Below are 22,476 nucleotides of genomic sequence, written 5' to 3' on the forward strand. Positions count from 1 at the left end.
TTATGCTTGAAACAATACTACAGTTTGTCTGATACAACCACTAACACTTGGAACATTCAATATCACATGTATCTATTGTGTTGGGATATTTATATATAGCATAATTCAAAACCATGTTGGTGGTCTAATTGCCACCAAGAAGGCAAACTTCATCTTTCTGTTGAAAGCCATTTTTGTGAAATGGCATCTAAATTATTTGAGTCCGTTTTAACTATCCCAGGGAAATGAGGGGTTTTGCTGGCAAGGTTAAAATGCACCCAAACCATGCTGCCGTAATGGCAATGATACTGTCGGTCTAACGTGAAGTGAACCTGTCTTATTCTTTGGAAGGTGGGGAAAGAATGGAATGTTGAAAGGGAAAATTAAACACAACTCGGAGGCATTCCGAAACTCATTTTTAAGGGTCAGATTCCTCATTTGAACAGGATTTTGTATTTTGACTTCATCCATTATTCACAGAACTGTTTATATTGGACAGTGTCTTGTGTAGGATTCTAGGTATATGTGACCAAATGTGCAGCATTCATCTGATAGTGTTTTTTTTTGTATGCACAGTGTCAACTCAGGTTGGTTTGATTTCAAATGGTGTGGCAACTTGTTTAAAATGCATTGGTTAGTTTATGGAGTAAGGCGTCTACAAGGAAATCCACTCTTTACTATCAAAAACAAACAACAGTGCAGCAATCCAGCAGTTACTCAAGCTGAAATACAAATGAGATTTAAGCAATCCTAACTGAGTCCTAGATTTAAGTTCATGGATACAATCTGCCCAGAAACAAAGCTATGTTTTGTGCAGCTCCTATTCATCTCAAAGGGGACTGCACAAAAGAACTTCCTGGTGTATTGTACCCTATAGGTCTTGTCAATATATGACGAACGGCGTGTACACACACACACACACACACACACACACACACACACACACACACACTGTAAACAAAAGTATTAGGACCAATATTTCCAAAACACAGGTGTCTAAATTTGGTTGTCTGAATCTATATTTACTCCCTTAAGTAAGTGGGCTGATTTTAAAGGTGCTACTAAAAATCATCTCCTTTTGTTAAGTGATTAAATATAGATTCCTTTATCCCTATGTCAGCAAACAGGTTTAAGAACAGGGTTTTTTTTAGAAAACGCACACAATAAAACAGTCTTCTTAAAACATGGGCTGAAACGAACAGTTTAAAAACTTTTCTTTCCTGCTCCCACCCTGCCCCGTTACACAAAATCACTGAAGGTATTTCGTGATATGACCAGCCTCTCTCTAAAGGTAAATGTGGAAAACAGCAGCATAAACACCTTGCAGTGTCCCTACACCTTCCAAACCTCCCTCAGTTAAACTCGAATTTCTGGTGCACATGCAGCACACGACAATGAACACGCTAGCATATAATTTAAAAGAAAAAAAAGGTGCAAAATGAAAGTGCCTTATCAATTCAACAATAAAAGCTATACCAGTAACTACATTTTATATTAATTAAAACAATATATAAACAATATCTCTTTTGCTATATATAGACTTCATGCCCATTTACCCTGTAATAGATTATAATGCTATCGTTGCTATTGCTATGGACCCCTTTCATGCCATTCCGCCTTCTGGCAATCAACGGTAGGGTGAAAAGAAATCGTCCTTCATGAAACAATGAGCAAGTTGTGCAAAACTGATGCTGAAGCCTCTGCAATGCACACCAGTCGCTGGTTTCTAGCTGGAGATTCTGTTCTTACTAACAAAACATTGTTCTATGAAAGTCTGCGGGCAGTGAGTTACAAGGGAAAAAGAAACCTCCTGATTTTTTTAGTACCCTCATTCTGTGTAAACAGAGGTCAAAGACTGAGAAGTCAAGACAGAAAAAGGGCCCATATCGGTAGGCATCATGGAAATCATATGCATGAGAAAAACAAGTTCAATTCTTGTTTCATTTTTCCATTCTTTTTGCCTGACCCCGTTCGCCAGAAGATGTGCAGTGTGTTGGCTCCCTAGGACTATGCAGGGCCGTATAAAGTGTCTTGATTTCTTTTATCTTTTCCTTTTCCTTTTTCTGTTTTAATGTTTGCACTTCAGACATTCTAGGTGATACATTTACCCATCCATTTGCATTGCTGGCTCAAATTCTGAAGTGAATAACTCCTTGTACAATGGAGGAAAATGAAGTCGCACAATGTCTGGGTATATTGCTCTAAATGCCATAAGCTTTTCTGTATGTCGCCCACACAGTGCTCTTAAAGTAGACACTTTGCATATTAGCTGTGGAAAAACAAACAAAATGAATTAAATTTACGACTATATTTTTTTATTTTTTTTGTATTTAATTCTGTACTTTGAGGGAAAAGTCTTAAAACCTTTTAGGTTGTAAGAACCAGGTATGAGATTGACTATCTAACCTATCATCTAGTTTCTAACAACATCCACCAACAGGTCCTTCTCAATGCTTCTGGACAAGGCATTTATTGTGCTGCCTAATTCATGGAATTCTATGAAGCTCCAAACAATTGTCTTCTAATTGTTTTCCCATTGCTGCTTCTGTCCTTTTTCTTGCCATAAAAAAACCTCAAGGTGGAAATGATGGACTAGCTTCACAATGTCTTTTGATGAGTAGAGCCAGGAACTGTCTATCTGGAACCAGTAATGTAAGCTCAGGTGTATACCAAGGAGCTACATGGGCTCTGCACAGAGGGAGATGGTTCTTAGGCATGGTCATTGCCAATCTCTAGGGAGAACTCCATATTCCACAGAATGACCAGAAGCACCAGCCATACCAGCAGGAGAATCCCCCAGAATCCATTTGCTATTTTAATAGCCCCACCCCCCCACCCCTTTGCAGAGGGGAAAAGATGCTGTAAGTCTAAACCTCAACAAGAAATGACCAAACCATGACAAGAGGAGAGGGCCTTCTGTGCAGTAGCCTCACACCTTTGGAGCAAACTCCCATTGGAGGTCTGCCATGCACCATCCTTGCAGGCTTTTAAGAATGCCTTGAAAATATTTTATTTTACCATAATCTTCTCATGATGAGTACTATTATTGCTGCTATTGCCATTGTTGTTCTTGTCGATTTGATTGTTGGCTTTTATTGTTTTAAATTGTTATTTTATTGTGTTTATGATTTTATTGCTTTTAATATTTTAAGTGTTTTTATATATTTGTTGTAAGCCGGATTGTGAGGGCTTCTGCCCTAAAAGACAGCGAAGAAATGTTTTAAATAAAAAGATGATAAAGCCCCTGTCGTCAGTTCGCCATCCTCTTCCCAGACTGAGAAAGTGATGTGTCTTGCCATACGATATTTTTTTTCTAAAGGAATGTGACTAATTTTCCAGCATCAAAAAAATTCAGTATTTCATTGCTTGCTCAGCCCGTTATTTCAACCTTACTAGAAAACGACTGAGATTTGCTAGATCAGATTTTAAACAAGAGTCACAAAATATGCCGTGAATGAAGTTACTAACCCTTTAAATTTGATGCTGCTAAGTCTACTTCAGGGGGAGTTTAATATTCAACAGATAATGGCAGACTCTGTAGCAGTTACCTTTGTTAAGATTCCATCTTCCCGGTGGTTCTTCTGCAATACATGCTGAAGTGCTAACTGAATCTTCTGTTGGAGCTTTTCTATTTTTACCTTTTCCTGAAGCCATGATCGGTCTAAAATGAAAAAAAGTAAAACATCTGTGCTGTTCTTTCAGTTTAGAATATGTATCTACATATCCTATATCTAATCTCCTACTCGTCACATTTGGAGTTTTCATCACAGTTCAGGATGATTTTATTACTTACATTGAAAATCTTACATATCAAAATATACAACATGACTAAATCTATCATTCTCAATCCATTGCAGTTCTTGTGGGAAGTACTCAGGAGGCTTTCTCTCTTTCTTTGTTAATGCAGGATTACATAAAATGGTGCAATATTAAACAGTAACAGAGGGGGATGTATTTGCAATCCTGCAAACTGGTTTGCATGCAGATTTCTGATTTATTTCAAAGCAATTGAGGTCAATTTGTACAAAACCACAAGGAGATTCTGTTCTTGTTTACTGATTCATATTCTTGTTTTACTGTGGTTTCCTCCAATAAGTTAAAATCAAATAATGGGAACATTAAAGAGTAATATAAAAATCTGGACTTAAAGCTTTTGGCTGCCATGATGTGCAGTGTTAAACATAAGTAACTTGGAGTTGATTTTAAAGAAATTTGGCTGTACATTGTCAAGTGACTTTATGCATGTGTGAATCAGTCCCTAAAGCCACATTGTGATACTGTTCTAACACATTCTACATTACACACTTATTTCTTTTAGAACAGCAACCCCTACAATTGTGCTAGTTACTGCTAGGCATTCTTAAAAAGTTATCCTGTCTTATATTGAGTAATCATTCTTTCCTCCTTCACAAATAAGTTTTTCAAACTATTTCGGGGTGCGTGAGAGTTGTTGATTCATGTCTGAGTTGCTCGTGCATTCTCTGTAGTTAATTCCTTGTAGCACATAAGTAATTTTCACACTGGGATTATTAAATCAGTGGATATAAGGTTTTCAGTAACAATCCTGATGAACTATTAAACTGAGCCATTTACTGTATATATCCATCCTGGTCCTTCCAAGAGTTATTAAGTATTGATTTTGAAGAGAAAGAAAAGCAGCATTTGCAGTGGACAACATGGAAATGGAATTTCATGCTCATGGAATATTAACAAGTAATTCTTAAAGAAAAGAACAATATAAAATTAAACTCTTTTACAGAGGGACAGAGCGAGCCTTTCAGTGTTTTATACCTTACCTGCAGACAATAGAACAAAAGCTGAAAATAATGCGATCTCATCTTCAGTAAGGTGCATAGAACATAAACTCTTTCCAAATTCAAAAACAAAACTAATGAAATCTTCACAACCTGCCAAAAAGAAAACAAGCATCACAGAGTCTCTTTCAAAAAGATGGAACAAGACTTTATTTTCAAACAAAACAGATGAAGAATACATTGCTAAAATTTTAGACTGCCATGTTTGTTTTATCTTGATGATAGTGACCTTGCCCAGACCTCATTTATGGGGCTGGATTTGATATAGTCCTAATTCCTATCTATTTTAAGAACATGTAATTAACATACAATGGGATAGAAGATGTCCACCCTGGGGCTCACATCACCTACAAGCGGAAGATAGTATGGGAAATTGTGAAGTAAGGGACTCACTTTATTAGACCTATGCACACTGTAACTCTGCATGTACACCGCACATGCATATTATGCTGAATGTATACAGGCTAACTGGACCTTGGGTGGATGTGATCCCTTTGCTCTTCTACCTGCAGAGTATATATGCACTTTAAGGTGGGTATAAATAGGGCTTAAGCATTCAAGTTGACTAAAATATCTCAATTAGCCATCTTCTCATGGTGCCTAATGAGCTTTTTTATATCTCAAAGGTTTGCATAATTTGTACCAGACTGGCCTAGATTCTACTTTACTTATTTTGTATGGCTTAAAATTCACAGAAGGGTTTCTAATGGCATCCTTCATTCTCCCCAGTTACTCCCAGAACTCATGTCACAAATAGGATTAGTTTCAATTTATGATTTGTGCAGCCCAATCAATGTCTTAGTGCAGAAAAGGGCAACTAAAATCAAGGGGCTGGAGCATCTCCCCTATGAGGGAAGGTTACAACAGCTGGGATTGTTTAACATGGAAAAAGGAGGCTAAAGGGAGACATGATAGAGGTGTACAAAATTATGCCTGGTGTGGAGAATGTGGATAGAAAGACATTTTTCTCCCTCTCCCATAATACTAGAATTCAACGTGGCCATCCCATGGAGCTGATTAGTGGGAGATTATCAATAGCTACTAGTCCTGATGGCTATGTGCTACCTCCAGTATCAGAGGCAGAAAGCCTATATACACCAGTTGCTGGGGAACATGGGGGAGAGGGTGCTGTTGCACTGTGTCCCGCTTGTGGATTCTTGGTCAACAGCCATTTGGCCACTGTGTGAGCAGAATGCTGGACTAGATGGACCCTTGGTCTGACCCAGTATGTCTCTTCTTATGTTTTTGCTCTAAAATCTTGGTACACCAACCCAAAATGGAATTTCTGGTGTTCATTATTTTTAAAAACCTCCCTCTATCCTATTTTGCTAAAAGTTAATGCAGGAAGTGCCTTCAGCTTTCTTCTCAATGTTCTACACTTTTAAGCTTATCCAAGTGTCAGTGAATCTCAGTGTTGATTAGTTAATACATCCAGACAGTTCTTCACTGCTGTACTGTCAATATCCATTTGTTGTTACCTCCAGGTATATTTAAACTCATTATATAAATTCTTGAATGCCTCCCAGCATTCGCACCAAACTGAGATATGATTAGATTACAAAAATAATAGAGCTTCTCTTTCGGTATCTTTTACATATGAAGATAGGCTGGTGTCTGACATAGAAGCCATAGGCATATGAGGACTTCAGAACAGGGTATGTATTACAAGGATCCCTGAGTGGCAACCTAGATTATAAACTGAATATAATTTTCTATTAAAGCTACTGCATAAGCTTCTGAAAATAATATAAAATTACTAGTAGTTACGTTTTTAGACAGCATGCCTTTTTGTATGATAAAGATATAGGAAATATTTCTCAAGTTATTATTCTGTAGTGTGGACACTGAAGTTTGGATGGCATGTTTTCTAGAACGCGTACTGAACATCCTAGTTTGAACTCCAAAGTGTTACTGAATAATAATTACCAAGTCTTATAAAAGAAGGATAAGATGGGTCTAGGTTAGCCCTAGTTTTGACCTTCTGAAAGGTATGAAATTACATTATTAACATACATGAAGGGCATAACTTATTTAAAACATAGAGTTAGCCCAGTCTATTCTATGAATAATCAATTGAGTGATTTGCACACAATCCATTTATTGCAAGCAATTAATTTCATTAAATAGTTATTTTTAAAAGTATGTGTTCTAATTAAGTACTTCATTTCCTTACCTAATGATTTGAATACATCAGGGCTAGCGTATTTGCCATCAAAGTACACTGTGTTGTTCTGGGAGTCAAAGGCACGGCACATTCTGATAAATACAACCTCTAAAGACCCTAAATATAAACAAGAAAATATTTTTCAATTGAGAATAAGAAACAAAGTAATGTGTTTTCAGTTCATAAAACAACTTTTCTTATCTCTTTCTTAAATAAACAATACATTTTATATTTCTTTAAAAAAATGTTTCTCGCTCACAAAGGAAGTCTTGTAGCAGGGATGTGATGTCGCTATATGCTACTAACTTGGACAGTTTTAAAAGGAGTTTCAACAAATTCATGGAGGATCAGGCTATCAATGGCTACAAGTCATGATGGCTATGTATTACCTCCAGTATCAAATGAAGTATCCTTATGTATAGCAGTTACTGGGGAACACAAGTGTTTGCACATGTTTACTTGTGGGTCTTCCATGGGCAGTTGGTTGGCCACTGAGAACAGAATGCTGGACTAGATGGACCCTTGGTCTGATCCAGCATCAGGGCTCTTCTTATGGTCTTATGAAAGCCTCTCAATACCAGTAGCTGGGGAACGCAGGCGGGACAGGGCTATTGCACATATGTCCTTCTTTGTCATTCATACAAAGTTGGTTCACATCATTTAAAGGCTTTGCCTCCCTTTTTGGGGCTATTCTTTACAACTCAGCCAATTATTTTTGTGGTGTACCACTAAAGTAATGTGTTCTTGGTTTTCACCAAGCATGTTTCAGGTTAAGGCCAGTATTGGGGGGAAAAATAGGGGTTTCACTTTATCGGCATTAGTTGTACCAGAGTGATTCTGGAATTAACTTCATTGATAAAGTAAATGTAGATATGTACATGGCTTACATTCAAGTAGTAAGAGAATTCATCTGGATTCTTATACATTGTTACTTATGATTTCCCAGAAGTTGATTTTATGTCCGTTGGCAAAATGTTTATATATTAAATAAAGCATTAAATAGGTGTTGGTGTTGTTATTGAATATCGCCTTTTCCCTGATACTGGGACTCAAGGCAGCTTTACAAAATTAAAACATATAGAATTAAAACATATAAATAGAAATATACAACAGTTAAAATATAATTAAATCATCTAGAATATTAAAACATTTAAAGGTTTAAAACACAAATGTAAAATAAAAAATAGAGGGTATCTTTGTGAATATACCCTCTATTATAACGAACAAAATTTCTGCCTTTAACCTGTCATTTATTTGAAAGGTCTCAGTCTTGTCTTTTCTGCAGAAAACATTCTGTTTTCAGCAGAAAATTAGCATTCACAAAAATAGCAATGCCTATATCAGTTCATCAAAATAAATGAGTTGAATGCATGTAGTCAAAGAGCAGGTGATTAGGTATTCACAGAAATAAATTTGAGGATATACCTACAGTTGAAATGGGTGGTCATCATCATATACCTGGTGCATGATCCTTCATACCACCAAAACTGGTTAACAAGGAAATCTCCCCAACTTACATACCTGCTTTTAAAAGCACAATTTGATCATTTTGACACAGTTCCATAAAGCCATCGATGCGTTTGGCAAACTCCACAACGTACTGTATTGCTTCTGTTATTTTCACTGCACATAACTGCCACATTACCTCCCTCTGCTGTTAAAGAGAAAAAGGACAGGGTGCTAGTCCAGGTGTGCTAAACCTTCTTAAAGGAAGAAGTTTAAAAGCAAAATAAGGTTTAGGTCTATTCACCTGTACAACTGATGAGCAGGTGGCAGTGACAATGGTATACAAGAGTGTGTGGGAGTAGGTGGTTCCTGCTGGGGGTGAGGAAAGCCTTGGAGGAGAGGAATTTTCACTAGGATGGGGCAGGATGTCTTCTCGATCCTCCCAGAGTGCAGGACATGGAATAATGGGCTCAAATTACAGGAAGCCAGATTCCAGACGAACATCAGGAAAAACTTCCTGACCATTAGAGCAGTACAACAATGGGACCAATGACCTAGGGAGGTCGTGGGCTCTCCCACACTAGAGGCATTCAGGATGCAGCTGGACAGCCATGCGTCAAACATGCTTTAAGGTGGATTCCTGCATTGAGCAGGGGGTTGGACTCAATGGCCGTTTAGTCCCCTTCCAACTCTACTATTCTATGATTCTAGGAATGCCACACTACCTAGAGGCTAAGGCATCTAACACACTATCTAGAGGCTAAGGCAGCTAACAAAGGCATCTGAATATTCCCTTCCAGTCACACACCAGCTCATCAAACAATGCTTGTTGTGGTTTAATCCCACCTTTAGCCCTATATGAATGTCATTTCCCTTCTCAAGGATTCTTTCTGGGAAGTGATTGGGAGCAAGTATTAGGCTTGCCTGCTCTCTGCCATGTTTCCCATTGGCATGGAAGAAATGAGATGCTCTTTAAAAAAAAAAAAAACACCAACGCTAAAGAGCAGCCACAGGTGAGCTCATGAAAATATTTGGAAATATGCGGCAGGGTCTTGCTATTTACTGTTTTACTCTGTACAGCACCATGTACACTGATGGTGCTATATAAATAAATAAATAAATAATAATAATAATAATAATAATAATAATTGACAACTGAGGAAAACTGATTTTCAGATTACATGGCCAAGAAGTGCTTCAAGAAGGACAATGTCAAAAACATGACACACCATTTTTAGCATATGCTGTAAAACAAATACCTTGCTCTGGTAGTTCTCGATTTCTTCTTGTAGAAACGTTTGCCATGTGATCTGCTGTAGCTCTTCTCTCAAATACTGGCAGGTTTCCATGTGTGATTTAGAAATGTTCTGTGCAAGATGTTCTAAAAGAGACAGAGTGAACAAGAAGTGGCATGTATTAAAAAAAAGAGTCACCCACACATATCTTTGAGCATGTTCTGTCTAGCCACCCATTAATTGCAGGTATTTCCAACAATACATTTGTACAACATTGAAATGGGTTCTGACATCCATTTCTATTTCATTTTATTTCTAAGATTTGTTATACTTCTTACTGACAGTCACTGGGAGTGAGTGGTTACTGCATTTGGATCTGGATGTCCAACTAGTAGCCTTGGAAAAGCCAGTATGTTTCAGTTGGACTTATAAAGCTACCTTATTCTGAGTCAGACAATTTGGTGGATTTAGCCCAGTATTGTCTATTCTGGCTAGAGGTACTATGCAAGATCATAGGTATATTTCAGCACCTGCTACCAGAAATCCTTCTAGCATGGAAACCATGTGCTCTGCTACTGAGTGAGTACCTGTCCTCAAACATCCCACATGAAAGGCAATGGGCATTAACATCACCTACCTGCCACGTTATTATGTCACATTAATTATTATTATCATCATCATCTCTGCTATCATACTACAGGATTCTTCTTTGGAAGCCCTTCTTTTAAAAAAACTGTGAACACAGTGCAAGAGACGTAGACGGTGGGTTTGGAATATGATTTCTAATCAGAATTAGGTAAGATGATGCCCTTTTGTCTGTTTGCTGGTGGGCATATTATAAATAACAGTTGATTTAGCCAACTATGGGTGCCATTAAGGGTAGCAGATAGATATATGTAGAGAGAGATCTGACCTACTGGGTCACAATTGTTTGCAAAGTTTCCTATGCAAGGCCCAATGAACTGGAGCTGAGCTTGGTTTCTGTAACTGCGGTTTGTTGTTGTTGCAGAATATCAGAAACTCTCTTGGCAATTAGCGCTCTTTACAAAAAAAAGTCTATTTCTCAATCAAGCAGGTGTGTCTTATGTGTTCAACTAGATACTGCAGCTAGATATGTATTAAATAAATTACCTAAGGAATACTGGGTGCTCTGCTCATCTATGAAAAAGAATACTCCCTATAACCCTGTGCCAGAATACATGGAATATCCCATCATTTAGTGCAGCCTTGCAGATAAAGAAAAACAAAATAGCAGCCCTGTTAATCGTCACAAACATATTTGCAACAGCCAGGAGAGTGGAGTGTCTAGCAAGCGGCTCTCCCAGAAGCGGTGTGGTATAGTGGTTGGATTACTGAACTAGGACTAGAGAGACTGGAGTCAAATCCCCATCCAACCACGCAACTCACTGGACGACTTTGGGCCAGTCACTCTCACTCAGCCGAACTAGCCTGGTTGTGAGGATACATTTCTGGGGGCAACCATATACACTACCTTGAGGTGGAATATGGAAATAAATGGAAATAATTAAATAAAATACAACAAAAGGCTTGTTAATCACCCCAGCTGAGTGGCTAGCAGCAAACATGATTTATTGGAACTCAGGTCCAAGCTGAAATTATGGACTCAATGTGCAACATCAATGCTGGCTAAAATCAAGGCAACGATGTATTTTCCGGAAAGCGCAGCCTACATAGTTACAGCCATACCCAAAACTCAAAGGTCACACATGGTTCCAGTGGTAAAAAGCCAGACGGCGTTGCTTTTAATCCAAAGGAGAGCTATTTCAGCAACTACATGGGATTTCCCCCCCTCTTTTGTTATTACCTAATTCTGCCATGGACACAGTAGGAGAAGTCTCTCCATTTGTAAATGAGCAATAAGGAAAGAAGCCCGCTGCCGGTGTGTAGTCACATATCGGTTCTGGTTTGATTCCATTAATATCAAGCCCCGACTGGTCTGGAGAAGGCTGTATGTCTAAGTAGAAGCTGCTAACGGCAGAGTCTGCTTTGCTACCTTCAGGGGGATGCCCATCAATGTAATTACTGAGGTCATCATGCAGTTCCGTTAGCCCATTGGTAGTGATATTGTATGTTGGCGTCAATGGCTCTGCCTCTCCGGGTTGCTGTTGGTGATCTCGCTGTTGCTGCTGCAGCCGGTGTTTCTGCACTTCTGCATATAAGCTGTCCCTCTGCTTTTTTGACATCCGACCAAACTTTACAGCTGAAATATATCCACAAGCAATATATTTTATCACCACTAGCTTAGACGGTCTACACTTTCCAGAAGCAGCAGCAGCAGCAGTAAAATGCTATGTTAGCAGGACACATCACAACAATCATCTCTAGGCCAGGTTATTAAGCAGCTTACAACACAGCTACAGCATGTGTGTAGCTGATCCCACAGGTGAAGTCATCTATTAGAAAGTCAGAAGATGGGCTTAATTCTGTTGGATTAACTTTCTCAAAATCCCTGAATGGATCATGTGTATGGGGGTGATATCTTGGTCCTGCGTGAGCTATAGAAAAATGTGAGGAGGTAACTCGTATGGGAACAGGCATCAAAAAGTCAATTTTAAAAAGAAAAAGTTTGATTACGCAAAATACAGTGCAAATAGATTTGATTTGCAGAATAGTCCAAGATCTAAATCTGGGTTTCTTTGGTCCAAAAGGGCAGATTTCTTTTGGCCAAGAAAACCTACAGCGTTCGCCTGTTGTCTGAAGAGAGGAGTATTTTAATCCTTGCTGTGGCGATGGTGACATCTATTAGGAGCAGGACTTCATCATCCCTTTACCAGTAATAGGGGAGGTAGAATGTGGAAATATGAAAATTGCTTGAGAAGGGGGAAAAAATACAGGGCATCCATTATGTTGTATGAAGCCACATAGTTATGGAAGAAGAAATTCTTCTTTAAGAAAAATCCAGCAGGACTCATGAGACTAGAGAAAAAGGCAGGCATTTACTGTGGCATTTCATGACATAACAACATTTGGGTAAAGTGGTGTGTACATGCAAGTGGTAAGAAATCCTGAAAGCTCAACCCAAAGGAAATTCAGTGGCTTATGTGACACAGTAGACCAATCTTTTAAGAATGGGATGAGCGAGGCTGTTTCAGAGCCTCTAAAACAGCCAATTAGACTCGGGCCGCTTTGAAGCTTGCCCACCTTGCTTCAGTACTGAAGCTGAAGTGAGATCCCTCACCACCCCGAAGTAGCTTGGTCTTTGAGGGGTTCTTGGGTGTCGGCCACACAGCAGGCAACCCAGAAAAGCTGGGCACAAGACTGACTGGGAGTCCATTGGACTCCCGACTCTCTGCCTACCTGCCTTCCCTCCCTGCCTCCCTAAACCCGGAGCCACTGCTGCTGCTGGGACTTACCTTCCCATGCGCCCTCTTCCCTGAGGGCTGAGCTATGATTTAAATGTAAGATCTCTTAGGCTTTCATTTTTTAATAGCTCTATGGTCACAAACTAAGGGAAATGGCCCTTTGTGGCCGCCGTGGTTTGCAGCCAGAGAGCTATTAAAAAAAGAGCCCCTGGGAACTTACCTTTAAATTGTTGCACGGCCCTCAGGGTACAGGACGCATGGGAAGGTAAGTCCTGGAGGCGGAAGCAGCAGCGGGACGTGACCAGAGAGGGTGGGGAGAGAGAGGGAGGTGAGTCTGGTGAGTCTAATGGACTCACCTGGACTCATGGCCAGCTGTACCAGCTTTCCCACGCAGACAGGGGGAGCAGCCCAGCACTGTCCTGAATCAGCCTGAGACGCCCCGAGGCTTTGGTACCGATCTGCATTGGCCTCGGGGTGCCTTGGGCCAACTCAATACCACCTCAGATTCGGGCCAAATTGGCCCGCCTCGACTTGGATTCAGGCCGAGGAGGTGTACAGCCCAAATGAGCAAGCAAAAAGCTAAGGAGTGTTGCACATACAAGACAGCTGACCTGTACTAGTAAAGCTCACCATCTCGAGACATCCCCACGGCAAGGCATTTCTGTAACCGACAGTGCTGACAACGATTTCGACTCGTTCGATCAATCAAACAGTTCTTCTGACGAGGGCAGGAGTACGTGGCGTTGCTTTGCTGGCTCCTCCTGAAAAAACCCTGCAGCAAATGAGAAAATGCAAAAGACTCGTCAGTGGCTGGATCCAAAACCATAGCACATTATCCAGAATCATAGCATATTACACCAGTTTTAAAATCTCTTCACTGGCTGCCGATTAGTTTCCGGGCGAAGTACAAAGTGTTGGTTGTCACCTTTAAAGCCCTACATGGTTTGGGTCCAGGCTACGTACAGGATCGCCTTCTCCCGTACAATGTGCCCCACACACTCAGGTCCTCTGGGAAGAATCTACTTCAGCTAGTACAAACCAGATTAACAACTGTTACCCAGAGGACCTTCTCTTCTGCTGCTCCCAGACTGTGGAATGGCCTGCCGGAGGAGATTCGTCAACTTGACAGCTTTTTTAGAATTTAAAAAAGCAATAAAGACTGATCTATTCTGGCAGGCCTATCAAGTGAAATTTTAGAATGTTTTCAGGATGTTTTAAAGATGTTTTAATCATGTATGGTATGTTTTTAATCAGTTTTTAATGAGTATTTTATATCATGTTTTTATAATGTTTGTTTTATACTTTGAATGGTTTTAGTTTCTGTGAACCACCCAGGGAGCTTTGGCTGTTGGGCGATATAAAAATGCAATAAATAATAATAATAATAATAATAATAATAATAATAATAATAATAAGTAGCATTGCCATCTATTACAAGTGGTCAGTTACTGCATCTGTAACTTTCCTTATCATAGATCAAAATAAGCTTGTGACAGCAAAGACTGCAATTTTTTTTTGCGATGTTATTCAAATAAGATTTACCATTTTTGAAAACCGCCCATAGAGCTAGGCTATGGGACGGTATATAAACATAATAAATAAATAAAGAAACAAACAAATAAATAAATACCAGAGTCTTAATTTCACACAGTTCATCTGACTGACCGGAAGCTTGTTTGTCTGTCTGTCTGTCTATCTATCTATCTATCTATCTATCTTTATGTGAAAAACTGTGTATTATTCTGGTTATACAACAAGCATGTCTTGTTATTTTTAAATAGATGTTATTACAGAACACATAAAACTTATTCAAATTGATAAATATGGTCCTATGGTTATATCTTTGTATAAGTTGTATATATTCTGCAACAAAATATTCATAAATATTTTTTGTATAAACGGCTAGGATTTTTCCCCATGTTTTTTAAAAAAATTTCAGGTCTATTTCAATAAGAGATTTTTTTTAAAATTATTATTATTATTATTATTATTATTATTATTATTATTATTATTATTATTATTATTATACCACCCCCTAGCCAAAGCTCTCTGGGTGGATTACAAAGATTAAAACGTTGAACATTAAAATCGATATACAGAAGCTACCTGCTTTATACCTGTGTTCAGCTGAATGTCTGCAAGTACTTGGTCAGAAAAATAGGCAGAAGCTTTTAAAAGATGAAACAGGCATTGCTTGCCAGGGTATACACGCAAGTGTCCCACCGTTGCTCTCCTATCACCAGATTAAAAACAAACAGACAGCGGGGACTAGAAAAGACCTTTGCAGAGACTCTGCAGAATTCCTGCCTATGATAGATTAATCACTGGTCTGGTTCGGTTTAAAGCAGCTCATTGACCAAAACACTCCTAAACAAACAGCTGCTGGATTATGTAGGTTCACAAAACAAGGCCACTGTGGGAGTGCTGTGATTTGGGATGAACAGGCAGAAGAGATCTCTAGCTGACCACCAAAAGTGACTTATGAGTCAATTCACACTTTGCTCCCTCTGTTTTAGATACAGATACCAGAGGACAAAATATATGTATGGTGCATCAACTCTGAATAGTGCATACCTATTCAAACAGCCTGGCTTCCCACAATATATGCAGAAGCAGGGGAACGTATAGGAACATTGGAAGCGGCTTTATACCAGGTCAGATTAATTGTCCATTTGTCTACTCTGGATCCAAAGCAATATTGTCTGTCTGGCAAAGGCACTCCAAGGTGCTGGGGATTGAACTTGAGACCTTCTCTGCCACAGAGCTATGCTCCCTCTCTCTTTATCTGGGTGGATCCTATACATTCCCTGATTGCTACTTCAATGTATATTATGGAGCAAACCCATCCGATTACACACACGGTTCGCCACTGACCAACTATTGCACATTGACTTTTTTTTGTACAGGGCACATAGGAGGAATTCCTTTCCCGTACTCAAATGAAGCAAACAGAGAAGCCCCGAGCAAAGTCCAGTCACTGATTCAGTACATTCATATGGGATGCAAAAACCACAAGCCAGGCTCAAATGCTCCCAATTTTGAAGCAAGGGCAGTGATCATAGTTCAACATGCCTGATTCCACTGAGATAGGCAAGAAACACACAATGCACCACTGATGTTTGTAACATAGTGTCATGTTGCATTGGGAAACTTAGGTTTCTTCCATGACTCTGGGCTATGGGACTCTGCAAACCCTCTTTGGAGGACTACTTCTTTCATTTCAACAGTTACGTACCAGTAAATGACATTGCAGTCTTGGCCCTTGCTTACTGCACTAGAGATCCATCCATCCATCTCTCTCTCTCTCTCTCTCTCTCTCTCTCTCTGTGTGTGTGTGTGTGTGTGTGTGTGTGTGTGTGTGTGACCTTCCCCAACCCTGTTAATGGCTATGGTCTTGCTAAATCCCCCTTTCGTATGCAATGCAGTGTTAGATAGGATGACTACAAAGTATAGAACCACAGCTCTTCCAGCCAGGGGTGTCCACCTTGACTGAGCAGTACCTTACTTCGGCCCTGAACTGTCCATTACGAGTGACAATTTCCCCTTCCACTGGACTCTTACAATCTGCCATCAGCACTTCTCCCCTTTCCACACTGTGAAGCCCACCCCACTCCGAGGATCCTTGTAAAGCTCCAGTTGTCACCTCTGCCACAAATCACCCTGACCCTGTTGCTTCCCAGTTCCCTTCTCCTGTAAAGCACTGTTCACTTCCCATTCTGAATATCCTTCAACTCCACCCCAGGCGTCGTCATCCTCCAGGATGGTGGGCTGGCAAGGATCAGGGAGGAAATAAACTGGCTAGCGTAGGGTTAAATCCATCTATAGTTATAGCTGCGTTTTCACAAACGTAGCCAAGAACAAAACGGAATTGGGCTGTTCCCACCAAACACAGTGCTGATAATAAATTACTCGTGTTATGCTTTTAGCATCTATGACGTTTGCACAAAAGTCTCTTCTTACATGTTAAAACAACAGCGGTTTGGACGGCTGAAAATGCAAAACGAAGTACAACTTCATTTCTGCCATATCAAAATCCTGTTTATACACAAAGCATACTTTAAATACACACATACAACACTCCCAAATAAAGTCTTGCCAGGTGCATTTTTCATTTGCTGGTCAGCTTGAATGAATAACTTCTAAGAAAAGGTAAATTTGATGACATAAATAGGAGTTTTCATCAAGACTATTAAGAGTGTCAATGAACTGATCCACAAAGACAAGATTATTTAGTTTCCCTCCTCAAAGACAAGACAAGAAATGCCCATCTATGTCTTGTAGGTGGTAAAACTGATCCTTATATTTTCTCTCCTCTCTCCTCTTCATCGCTTTTTGAGCCTGGCAGAGACTTGTATTTGGTCTTTTGACAATTTCCATTTAATGAATTGATTCCTACAGTTCATTAACATGCCCACTTCCACTTCTGTATACACATATGTCTTAATTAGCTGCTCATTGGCTGTTTAATTACAAGAAAACAGCTGACAGCTGCCTTGTTGCATCCTAATGGCAGACACTCCGAAAAGGATATACAACCAGTCTGTGACAACAAAGACTTATTCATAATCTCATGATTTATGGCCAACACTTACACATTTCCACGTATCATTACGTTTCACAATATTCTAGTAATTGCCAATTAGGAATCAGAGAGTTGTTTTTCCCCCCTCATTCCTCGTTTCCCCCCCCCTTTTTTCTAAAGCAAACTTTGAATTTATATTTTAAGGAAGCAAAAATAAAATAAAAATCTGTCTTTTGATTGTAGAAATTTGGGTTTCTGCTTGAAGAAATTTGGGGTCACATTGCAAAGAATTTGGAAGCATGTTAAACAGAATTCTTGATTCTGTGTGTATGACTTTTTATGTTGCAGTGATTTTTTATTGTTGCAATTCCAGAGGGGCAGCTAACTTCAGCTTTGCATTATCTTATTTTTATTAGAAACCCTATGATTCACCATTGTATGTTTAACATTTACAAAGGAAGAGTGCATTCTTAGGATCACTTAGGATTTTCCTATAGAACAGGAGCGAAGTAGGCATTGCGCTATGAATATATCCAAAGGATGTGTCCAGCCCACATTCAAAGTGCTGGTTTTAAACTTTAAAGCCCTATATGGCTCTGAACCCCAACACTCAAGGATTGTCTCACCCTGTATGAACCTACCAGGACCCTGAGAACAACTTTAGACTCCCTTCTTTGTCTGCTCCCTCTGAGAGAAGCTTAGGGTAGGTGCGGTCAGGTCAGGGATAGGCCTTTTCTGTGATAGCCCTACTTATGGAACACTCTCCCCAAGGATGCTCACCTGGCACCAACACTGTCATGTTTTTGGCGACAGACAACGACATACTTATTTTCCCATGTCTTTGGACATCAGTCATGGCCCAATGGTTGTGGGCTGTTGTGTGCATTCTAGACTGTATTATTGTGTTGGTTATGGTTTATATTAATATTGGGGTTCCCCCCGTAATATTAATCATAGAATTCTGTACTGTGTATGTAAGTTGCTTTAAGTCTGCTTTTTGCAGTGGGAAACGGCACATAAATTTTAGTAATAATTTATTACTTACTGAAATACAGGATGAAAACAAATACATTCCAACAATAAATACTGCTGGTGGTAGGAAGGCATCCGTAATTTCAGTCTCAAGTAATAATTACTTCCTGTTGTACTGTTCTCCTTAACGGATCTAGCTACAAGGCAGCAACGCCTCAATATGACAAACTCCAAAAAGATTACTGAAGCAACTCCATATCCAAAAATCTTTCATACAAATTACAAGCCAAATTTGTCAAAGAAGGAATACATATATTAATAAGGTAGTGGCTTCTGTTAGAAGAGCAATTAGCTTGATTAACATCGGAAACCAGAATGAATCCAATAAATCTTTGTATATGCAAAGGAATTTGAGGAGTGTTACACGGAGTAGCAACTAGCCAGGTGAGAGCAACGTGGAACACAGACTGGGATATAGAGAGAGACCAGTGTTTTTAAACTCACTCATAAGTGATCTGGAATTAGGAGTGAGCAGTGAGGTAGCCAAGTTTGTTGATAACCATTTAGGGTGGTTAAAATGAAAAATGGACTGCGAAGAACACCAAAAGGACCTCTCCAAACTGGGAGAACAGGCATTAAATTGGCAAATGCAATTCGATGTAAGCAAGTGTAAAGTGATGCATGTTGAAATGCCCACTTTGTGTATAGTCTGATGGGATCTGAGCTAGCGGTGACTGACCAAGAAAGTTCTTGCAGAAATGCCTCCATGGAGAAAACACAAAGGTAGGGAAGTGAGGGTAGGCTGAGGCATCACAGCTGCAGCATCCTGGAAGGAAATAAGCCTTCACTCTCTTCTAAATTCAGTTTACTTTTAGAGAGAAGCTTATTTGGAGGGTAAAAGCAAGTGTGAATTTAGACAAATTATGCTTTAGGCGTGAAAACACAACAAAATGCTTTATAGTTTGTCTGTGGTAGTTTACTAATTGTATTGGGTGGAGCTAACTGTGTGCAAAATCAAAATTTCATCTTGTACAAAGACAAGCCAGCCAGCCAGCCAAAAGTTAAGCACACTTTCTCCAGCTATACGTTAAAAGCTTACCTTGCAGCCCTCACAGGTAATGACACCATAATGGATTCCTGATGATTTGTCTCCACAGATCTTGCATGGAATAATTTCAATTTGAGCTGCAACAGAAGCACACAACCAGTTAATTATATTTTCTTTTAAACACCTTATAAAAAGCATTCCCTGATCAGCATTTGTACAGTGAAAACTAATAACCTGCTCAACATTCTACCACATTAACTATTCATTGCTGAACTGTGAGGGTTCCCCTAGGGCCTTGTACTAATTTATGGTTGCTTGTTATATAATAGCTTTCAGGTTATTAAAATGGGTCATTTGAGAAGGTGCTTAAAAACTCACAACGTTGTCAGATTCAGTGTTTCAAAGCCAAGAGGTGTTTGACCCAAGAGTTCCCACTTTGGCCAAGAAAAAAAAAAAAAAACACCACAAAGCAAGATGGTGCATACAGTAGAAAACAAAAATGTTCCCAAGGCGCTGTTTAAAAAAATAAGAAAAGGACACAAACACGCACAAATGAAAGTTATTTCATAAAAACAAAAACATTACCAGGAAAGATAAAAAGAAGTCCAGATAAAATTCCAATAAAGCTAGGTGAAGAAAGAACAGCATGAATCAAACCCAAACCTGCTTCACTTTGGATTCAGTGTGCAAGAAACCAATCCAGCTCACATGTCAAGGAAAGCCGAAACTGTTTTGAATTCTGTCTGACTGTGAATGAGCAAACGTGCTGGAACGTGCAGCTCAACAGCTCCCACTTGGCCCGTCCTGCCGGTGAGTGGTTAGACAAGCCAGAGACGTTCCCTTAGTTTAGTATGATGTCAAGCCAGAGTAATAACCTGGATGTTTTGTTGGCTAATGACTTTGGCTTGACAGGAGAGCAACAAGCCAGTTACTAGTTCAGACATCATGCCTCAGACATCCCTGGGTTGTTTAGCCGTTCGTGATGGGAGAAACAAGCGAACAGTGGTATGTCTGCTTGTTCCCAGTAAGCGATAGCACATGCCAAGCTGGGCCATGCAGTTCTGGTAGCCTGTGGTTTGTCAGAAAAAAAAGACCCTTGCCTGCATGTCCTGCCTTGCTATTGGTAAAATTGAATCAATGAAGTTGTGACCTGTTCTTTTCCCATCCCCCCCCCTTTTCTCTGCCTGTGGCAAAGGATCGGTGGGTAGCGACCCAAAAAGGGGTTGCAAGTTCAGTCCGTATGGATTGTCGCCATGTTGGGCATGGAGAAAATTGTGAAAGTGGGTCCCATGTTGCAGGTTGGGAGTCCGAGGTGGGTCTCGGGTCTGGGCCAGTTGAAGACTCCTGGCATAAATAAAGTACACAAATTTCCAGCTTTGTTTTACTATTATTGAGGTATAAAGTTAATGTGCCCCAAGTCCTGCTGAAGCTCCTTTAGAAAAGAACACAAGATGCAGAGCAACGCTGCTTAATCACCTGATTTTTTTCCATCAACTGAACAATAATTTTTTCCAAGTAATACAAAATATGATCATTCTAGGGGGGGGGGGGAGGGAATTGTTTTAGATTAGAACTGTAATTCAGGCTGATTCTAATCTAAGAGGAATATGGATTCATTTTGATTCACACATTGAAACATTATTTTGAAAGCAAACATTAACGGAGAATGTTAATGTTCTTGCAGGTGTTGCGACATTTTGGGGCAATCCTATGATCTTCAAAGGCTCTCTTGGGAAGTGCTGCTTACTCATGGTGAGGAGAGGGCTACTCCCAGCCACTCCTAGCAGGTCCAGAAAGGAAGAAGAACATTAGGCTTTGGGGCAGTTCTTTCAACTGCAGGGAAAAGCAGAGGGGCTTCTCCTGCCTCTCTGGCTGCTGAAGAAATATTGAGCCACTTACAGTAGGGTAAATGAAAGATGGAGGGAGCAGGTCTTTCCTCACCAGGAAATGCTGGGCAAGGAGATAGCTAGAAAGGGCTCTTCAGCTATGGGAACCTGTTGCGGCTGTCAGAAGTGATAGCTGCAATAGATGAATGGAGGCTTCAGTAAAAATGGTGCCTGATTGAAACACAATGATGTGAACCAGCCTTTCATAAGAATCTGCCATGACCATACTCATGTAGGTTAGTGGTTACATTATGGTAGGTCCAGGGAATCCACACAAATACCGAAAAAGCCCAGGATGTGATACTGGGCACAAAGTCTTAGGCCGGATCTACACTACTGCTTTAAAGCACTTTATAACAGTTATAAAGCACTTTAACTGCTTTAAAGTGCTATAAAACTGTTATAAAGCGCTTTAAAGCAATAGTGTAGATCCAGCCTTAGTTACGGATGTGGAGTCAAGATGAAAGTGTGTGAGCAGCTTCTGACGAAATCTCAAAAGCCAGACCAGTTAGTGGTTTAAGAAGATTTCTGGGTGAAGGGTGTCAGTGACCCACATAATCCCTTGTCTCTCTCCATGACTAACCAAAGGAGAAAATATTAAGCAAAGTGAACAAGAGCAGATAGAGCCACTCATAATTCATGCAGGTCACAGACTTCAATTTGCTTAGTGCAGAATTAGGGTTACATTTCCATAGGGCTGCATTCCCACCCCCTGTTAATCCAGTGTGCCAAAGAGCTCAATGAGCAGGTGCTTTGCAGCGTTGGTCAGTTGGTCAGGAACAGGAGGGTGTCTCTTAAAATGCTGTAGGACTTGGCTCTGGTCCTAGAAAGCACTTAATCAGACACTTCAAGCATGCACCTAATTTTATTTACGATTTGAGCTAATCGTATGGTTAAATAGAAGCACTAGACAGATTGTTATGTAACATCCTAAATGGCAAAGGTTTTCTGTGTTGCATTTAAGTTGAGAGATTAACCTGTTTTTGATTTGCTCAGCATGGATGAAACACTGTACTATATGCCTCAAAGTTGAGAGACCATTGTTGCTTTATACGTTTTTGTAAACATTATCTTATATATCCTTGCT

At 39.8% G+C, this 22,476-nt stretch overlaps 1 protein-coding gene across 5 annotated transcripts in view; it reads right to left on the minus strand.

Annotated features, from left to right (window-relative positions):
* Positions 1-1,139: 1,139 nt before the first annotated feature.
* RORA (RAR related orphan receptor A) overlaps positions 1,140-22,476 on the minus strand; it is a 66,789-nt gene continuing 45,452 nt past the window's right edge. For 3 of the 5 annotated variants that reach the window (XM_063142853.1, XM_063142852.1, XM_063142851.1), the window contains exons 2-10: positions 19,555-19,640; positions 13,592-13,733; positions 11,464-11,859; positions 9,663-9,784; positions 8,479-8,611; positions 6,967-7,074; positions 4,776-4,886; positions 3,528-3,640; positions 1,140-2,248 (exon numbers count right to left, since the gene is read on the minus strand). In XM_063142853.1, coding sequence (XP_062998923.1) covers positions 2,084-2,248; positions 3,528-3,640; positions 4,776-4,886; positions 6,967-7,074; positions 8,479-8,611; positions 9,663-9,784; positions 11,464-11,859; positions 13,592-13,733; positions 19,555-19,640 — 1,376 coding nt within the window. In that variant the 3' untranslated portion in view covers positions 1,140-2,083. Of the gene's footprint in view, positions 2,249-3,527; positions 3,641-4,775; positions 4,887-6,966; positions 7,075-8,478; positions 8,612-9,662; positions 9,785-11,463; positions 11,860-13,572; positions 13,734-19,554; positions 19,641-22,476 lie in introns of those variants that run through there. The other 2 variants (XM_063142854.1, XM_063142855.1) reach the window with 2 other exon arrangements.

The sequence above is a fragment of the Elgaria multicarinata genome, chromosome 16 (genome assembly GCF_023053635.1).
Source record: "Elgaria multicarinata webbii isolate HBS135686 ecotype San Diego chromosome 16, rElgMul1.1.pri, whole genome shotgun sequence".
NCBI classification, from domain to species: domain Eukaryota; kingdom Metazoa; phylum Chordata; class Lepidosauria; order Squamata; family Anguidae; genus Elgaria; species Elgaria multicarinata.